This window comes from Diachasmimorpha longicaudata, chromosome 12, assembly GCF_034640455.1.
Source record: "Diachasmimorpha longicaudata isolate KC_UGA_2023 chromosome 12, iyDiaLong2, whole genome shotgun sequence".
Classification (NCBI taxonomy): domain Eukaryota; kingdom Metazoa; phylum Arthropoda; class Insecta; order Hymenoptera; family Braconidae; genus Diachasmimorpha; species Diachasmimorpha longicaudata.
In genome coordinates, this window is record NC_087236.1 from 5,676,195 (window position 1) to 5,683,625 (window position 7,431).

General features: G+C 39.4%; 2 protein-coding genes across 2 annotated transcripts in view; both read left to right on the plus strand.

The window, feature by feature from the left end:
* LOC135167788 (mucin-2-like) overlaps nt 1–5,013 on the plus strand; it is a 46,546-nt gene extending 41,533 nt beyond the window's left edge. The window contains exons 14-15 of the transcript XR_010299922.1: nt 3,821–3,927; nt 4,872–5,013. The gene's annotated coding sequence lies outside the window, so the exon portion shown is untranslated. The remainder of the gene's footprint in view (nt 1–3,820; nt 3,928–4,871) is intronic.
* A 104-nt stretch (nt 5,014–5,117) lies between these two features.
* LOC135167816 (DNA-binding protein D-ETS-4-like) overlaps nt 5,118–7,431 on the plus strand; it is a 35,313-nt gene continuing 32,999 nt past the window's right edge. The window contains exon 1 of the mRNA XM_064131388.1: nt 5,118–5,506. Coding sequence (XP_063987458.1) covers nt 5,474–5,506 — 33 coding nt within the window. The 5' untranslated portion in view covers nt 5,118–5,473. The remainder of the gene's footprint in view (nt 5,507–7,431) is intronic.

The following is a 7,431-nucleotide window of genomic DNA, read 5'->3' on the forward strand; positions in this document are numbered from 1 at the left end:
TACTCCCCCTGAATTTTTCAGAATTCCTCAGACTGAAAAGACCCCAAGGTATTAATTCATGACCGATAAACCTAATGGATTGCTATTAAACAGATCGTAATGTCACGAGTGCTCATTGTTTCCAGCGCTGGGGACTCGGTGAATTGATAACGAAGTGACACAAATATAAAAATACCGAAAACCACTACCAAACATGTCAGCCAGTATTAAAAATCCGAAGTCAGTCGCTTTCGTTGCACTTTCCCTCAAATAAAATGATAAAAAAAAATTCAAAATTCGCGGGGAAAATTCAGTAGAAAATTCCGACTGGTGTTCGCCTTGATCTCTTCATCCTCCCCGATCCTCCCACCCCCCCAACCCCCTCGTTGGGAGCCGATACACGTTGCGATACACCTCGATCGGTTGCGGGTTTGTTCGATGGCGAGTGAAAACTCAAAACCCGAGGAAACAACCGGTCGAAACAAAAGCCCCCACCTCGAAATAACCCACCACCGGTTAAAAAATAATAAACAAAAAAATGAAAAAAAAGCCCGGAGATAGAAGTAACGCAGGAGCAAAAGGCAGAAAACACCGGTAGGCAGTTTTGTAGCTGTTTTTATCAGCTTCTGGGCATCGAGGGTCCAGGGGCCCGACGCCGGGACGCATCTTGGGGGGTTCGTGTGGGAACGTACGTCTCTTTAGCGTAGTTTTATCTCTCTTATCCCCACCACTGTTGCCAAGGTACCTCTCCCACTTCCACCAAGTCCCATACACTCACTCTTTCTTTATTTTATTTTTTAAATCTTCGTTTATTTTGATTTTTCTTTTTTTTTCAACATTTTTTTTTTCGCTTCCCCTTCGTCGCTCTCTCCAGCTCTTTTGCTGGTTCTGTTCTGTTCTGTTCTGTTTTTATTCTCCTTCATTCCACTCTCTTTTTCATCCTGAGATTCTCGGGTATACGGTGGGGTCACTGGGGTCAGGCCCCACCACGGTTGAAACGATATACGCGGTGCCCTATATTTACGCACGGTAAGGGCACCCTGACGGGGGCAGGAGGCAGCCAGGGGTGAGGTGGGGTTAAAAAAGGAAGTGCAATATGACTGCATACCTCGGTGCATACATTACCATTCGTGTACCCGCAATTCACTGAATTTAAAGTTCATGTCGCAGTGAATAACGAATTAAGTTTATTTAAATTAAAATAATGTCGGATGAAATGGTAGGTTGACTTGTGGGGGGTTAATTTAATAATTTCATGGAGTCGCGAGATGCATCATTGATTTTTATATTTTTGGGGGAACTCGGGGGTAATAAATTCCGAATTGCGGGGGGTTTGTTTAATTATGAATATTGGCAATTATGGAAATTTTATGGAATAAATCAGGGACAAGGGGCGGGGGAATTTATTGTTAATTGGGAAATAATCAAGTGTGGAGTGATCAATTGGATGATTACTGCGTCGCGTCAAAAATATATTTTCTCACTCGTGTAATTCTAATCTTTTTACGAATTAATTAAAAAGGCGACTAAAAATAAAAAATTTTGTAATGTCATCATCTTGAAGACGTCACTTCGGTTGAATATAAATAATAAAATCATTAATGTCAATGATAGTTTCAAGCAGTAACCAGGGTACCAACCGCCGGGCACATCCACTCGAAGGCCGATGAAAAATCACCAGCGCATCTTCAGCGAAATACCTCCTCCAATTCCCTCTGAACAATGGGATTATGTCTCGCGGGGGTTTGCAATTATTATAACCGAATTACTGGTAGTATACCCCCTCAGTCTACCTTTTTTCCCTCCCTGTTTATTTTTCCTTCGTTTATGTACTCGTATGTAGTGCATTATACCGCGACTTGGGCTTATTGTTAGTTGATGGAGATAAGAGGGAGTTAATAACAATCTTTCGTGGAGGATAGTGATTCAGGTCTATCGATCCAGGCATTAGTGGTCATACCAGGGTTAATAATACCTTTTTATACCCCTCGGTTGGTTGCATAAGACGGGTAAAAATACGTTATTGTTACGTTTCTGTGATTAAGGGGAATAACGAGATAAGTGGACTTATGAGATTTTCGATCGTCCTTTGAATATCTACGAAATTATTGATGAGTGGGGAGGAGTTAACAGTGAATTATGAGAAAGTCACGGGAATTGCTGATTACAGGAATGGGAATGGGACTCTTATCTCTCGAGTGCTCATTGATAGATTGGGGGAATAAAATCGGCATTAAAATCGGTGGTGATGATTGCTGGAAAAGTAACGGCGTTAAATAGATTTTTATTAACTATTGGAATTAAAATTCTCGCTCTTTCACCGATTTCACAAAGAGAAATCTCTTAAACGATTTTTTTCTTGCAAAAAAAATTTTTTAAATAATAATTTACCACAAATTCCGGTACATTGTTTCGGTGTTGATTATTATTAGAACTTTTCCATAAACAATTCAATCGTTTATGGTTTTTTTTTTGCGAAACTCTAAGCGACTGAGGCTGACACCTTTAGACGGGAAAAAATTGCAATTTTCGATTAAAAAATTGAATTGAAGGGTTTGTGTGAGGGGAAGTGGGGGAAAAAATTGATCGTCTTGGTCCGGAAATTTTGGCAACATCTGTTCGTGTAACAGGAGCCGACAAAAATCAGCCCAACTTAATATTATCTTTTTTTCTCCCCCATTCGCACGATGCGTCTCACAAACGTCATCACAGTCTTTATTTTTCCCCCGTAGTCTCACGATTTTGTCCGCCTCTCCCCTCCCCGTCTGAACCCTGGCCCATTCCGAGGGCGATTCAATGCGTATGGTAACGAGGGACTAATTCAGCTCCGGGATTTAATATTCCGGAGTCTCCACGTTTCTAACTTTGCGATGACGCAAATTCAATTCACTTATTTTCTCCCGCAGAAAGTCCGGATATGGGCGGACTGTTTTCGTGGGAGTGAGATAATATTTTTTTCATTCTCCCGACATTTTTTAGCACCAGAATATTGTCTTAGCATTCCCTAAAAATAGTAAAAAAAGGAGATAAAAATCCTAGACGAAGGGAAACGTTGGGATTGAAAGGGCTAAGAAACATCTGCACCAAGAAAAATTTATTTCGTCCATTTTTTAAAAAACAATTCACGGAAAAAATGCAAAAATAAAATAAAAAATTGAATACAATTGTTGTGAAACAAAATAAAGGGGTCAAAGGTTACCTTGAGAATAAAAAAAAAGGGACATTGAACACGCAACTTTGATATCGCAAATTATTTACGTGAAGTGAGTGAGATGCCCTCGGGTGGGAAATAAATAAGTCAATGATTGCAACAAACAACTTCGATCCATGTAAATTTTTTTTAGTTTAAAAAAAAAATCATAATGCATTTCGCAACAAAATGAGAATAAATGTATGCCAGTACGAACGCGGAAGATTTTCCCTGCGTTGCCGTAGGCCATAGGCGTCACTCAGTGCTATTTTTTCCTCTTAATTGTTGTTTTATTGATTTCCGCAGAAACAAATGGCGTTGGCGGAGGGTAAAAATGTTTTGAAAATTAAATAATGGAAAGTTCTGGTTCTAAGTACAAGGGAAACCACATATCCATTTTACTCTATTTCACTGGTAATTGAAAATTCACAAAGGGTATTAATTAACTATTAAATTAATTAATACCCTGGGGATAGTCCAATATTATTCTCAACCTTGTTCGCTATTTTTATCTGCGTTTTCCCTCATTACTAAACGATTAACCGAAAGGACTAAACAATTCCTCTGAATTTTCTAATGAAAAATCCTTCGGCCTCCGGATGACGCATTGTTACAAACAATTATTAATTACATATTTTTTATATTTTTCAGGTACTTTCACATTCTCTCGAGAAAACTGTGGAGTGAATCCAGGTGTCGCAACGTGGAAAATCCCGGGATTGACCCTCCGGTGCTCTCGCAACTTACGTCAGTTCTCGGTACAGTTACGCCCACCGGATGTTCTTAGAACTTAATTAATTAACGTCGAGTGATGAAGAAAAAAGGACAAATTGTTTGACAAATGTTTGTGGCGCGTGTCACGAATCGATTGAGACAGCAAATCATTGAAACGCTCGATGAGCATTTCCCATCATTCCACGACTTCAGATAAACTCATCACATTATTTATTCTTTTAAAAATGGCGATTGTCAATTGCAAAAATATTCTGCCTGAAAATTTCTCGTCGCTGACGTCGCAGACCGTCATGAATACCGCGAAAGGTGTCGCGGAATTCATGTCACAATAAAATCTGAGCACTTGCACTGGTGGCTTTCATCGCCAGTCACAAAAGGCTATTGTCTCGGGTATTTTTTTATAATTTTCAGTTGATAATTCAATAAAATATCATCGCGGATCTAACCCTCGCCCACGCGATCACATACCTCAGCTACCAGCGATACGCGCCAATGCGCCTGACAGGGGACATTCAGCACGTCACAGGGGAAGAAATGAGTGATTTTTATTTCAACAGTTGTCTACACGGAATGAAAATCAATCTTTATTATTGCTCAATAATTATTGTTCGCATTGTTCATAAAGTCATTGCCCTGTGCCGTAACGATGAGTGAATGTCCCAGTTGTTCACATATTTTTGAAGATAATTTTTATAAAACAACAAATCTCTAAATGAAAATCAAATTCTCGAAATTTATCTAAGAATTTAAATTAATTAAAATGTCTAAGGGCCACCAGACCTTTTTTATTTATATAATAGACAAATGCGTAAAAACAATCAATGAAAAATTATCTTCTGAAGACGAAAATTCTCTCTCGAACATTTTCCAAAGAATTTTTTAGACCATCAGAAGGACCTTCCGAGGATCTTGTGATGATTTTTCCGGAGATTCCTCCAGGATTTACAATAAAAATTTTTTTTTTCAGCTCAGGAGACGCCGACAGGATCGTCAGAACCCTCCTCCAAGAGCCTCAAAGCGTCGATGTCTCCGTTGAAGCCTCAGCGCGACGTCGAACCTCATCTGGTGGGAGAGACCGATCCACCGGTGGGTGGGTGACAGCCCGATGTGCGCATGCGCCCGGGCCTCGAGGCTCACTCTTAGTAGGTCGCAGATCTCGCGTACCAGCACGTCGCGACTGGCTCTTTCAACGTTCACTCAGTCACACGTTAGCCCTCGTCGAACGCAGTGAGACGGACGATATTTGTGGAAAAACGGCCACGCGATACCGGGGACATTTGTTTACAATCGCACGCGGTATAACAGTATTTACCCTCGTATCGAATTGTGTTTTTTTATTTGTGAATGTGAACGATGACTCAGGCCAGCTGTTCAGTTTGTTGACGCGATCGTTAGTCGTTTAATGTTGTTGGCATTTTCTGATGCCCTGGCCTCATGAACAACTGGAGAAATTGTTAGTGAAATTACTGGAGTTAATCGGCGTGAGGGCGCGGGGATTTTTAATCCCGTTGGCTTTTTCTACTGGCAAGACATTCAGCGGAGAATCGGCGATTTTTCTTCATCGGGAAAATGGTGTACGGCGGCGGATTCGAGATGGAAACGGTGAGTCCTTTTATTTTTTATTAAATCAATTTTTCTACCGATCGAATTCCAGTCGATGAGATTTTTCGACTGATTCGATAAGTGCTTCGAGATATTGGAAAGTGCGTGCGATTCCTGGATATGTAAATTCCACTGATCATTGATTCATCCACTTTCTACCGATTTCCAGCGATCAATCGACATAAAACGCGATTTTTACTGCACCACAAACGATTTGTAGATTTTTTTGAAGAAGATAATCCGTCGGACGTTTTAGAATTTTCTCTGCAAAATCAATTGCAGTTGATTCCCGAGGTATTCCAGGTCGCAACGGACCAGTAATTTATTTCCTCGATTATGAATCAATTAAAAAATTAACGACTTGATTAATTCGCTCGATCGGAGGATTTTTAATCGACAGAAAAGTCCTTAGAGGAAAAATTCTGGCTCAACCACCGGAATTTTGTCGTAATGATTGACAGTCGTATGAGCAAGTAGATAATTCCCATTTGGCGCGCATTCACTAGCACGCGGCTGACCCAGTCGCGACGGCTGGCTCGTCTGCGCGCGCACGTACATGCACTACTGTGCGAGCAACAAGTAGAGAAATCGCGCTCTGGAAAGCTAGGAATTGAACTAATTTTCGCTGTGGAACTGGGACTTTTTTTGTCAGGTGCTCTCGAGGTGCACCAAATATAACTTTGTTATTCGTTTTTAATTGCACCGGTAGCTTACACTGACAGCAACACAGCAACAACTGGAATCGCGTAAAAAAAACCGTTTCTGAGGTCTTTTCTATTTTTTAAAAAATTCTTTCCGGAATTAATTTTATTTCCAGTCTCGTAGGTCTTTGCAATCAGATTTTTTGTGCATCAAAGACCCACAATGAATTTTTAAAAGATAATAATTAGGAAAATACCATTAATTGTTTATGGTGTGAAATATTATGATCACTTGAGTTTTAAAAAATAATGCGAAACGATTTTAATCGATTTTAATCCTTCAATCGACGGTTCCCACTGTCGGTCTCCCAATCCATAACCAGAAATGACAAATATGGCTGATGATAATGTTAACGAACTAAAAACTCACCGGCTAATTGCAAGAAAACCGCGATAATTATGGCGGTCAGTTAATTTCGTGAAAGCAATCGGTAAACCGTGTAATTCAGTCAGTGTATTATTCCACTCCCCGGCAATTATTTTACCCCATATTTCATCCTTATCATTCCTCAAAGTCCATTAACTAAAAATTATAATCACCGGGGGAAATACGAATTGTGAATTTGAATGAACTCCTCGCTTCTGTCATAAATATGTTATTTTATTTTTAAACTCCCTGGAACAGTCGAAAAAAAATATATTTTTATGTTCATTCGTCTTGACTCTGACAAAGGAATAAAAATCTGAGAAGGACAGGCGTATTAACGAGATTTTGATGTCGAGCGATTAATTTTTAAATGGCTTTGATCTCGTGAAATTCCGAGGGATAAAAAGCCGGGAGATATTCATCAAGGCTGACATGTATTTTTCCTTTAGACAACAAAAAAATTATTTGTAAATGAAATGGGGAATAATTAAATAGGAGAGATAACAGGGTAGACCCGGGGCATTACGTCATCACAGCACAGCTTGAGGTATATATACCATACAATAAACAATAACAATTTATCTTGGGTTCCAATATAATCGGCCCATTGACGCGTCTGTTCCCCCCAAATTAAAAAAAATCATTATCTCACCCAGACACTTTTTAATTTCCCAAAAGAACCTACCAAATACGCTCAATTAATTTCTCTTGTGCAATCCCTAGCGTCTAATTATTCAATCCCAATTAATAAATCAACTGTGACTAATGAATCAATCACAATAATAAAATTGCGTTGTCAATCGAAAGCCTCAACATGTGACACAAAATCTAAAAAAAATTATTTCCCTGATAAAAAA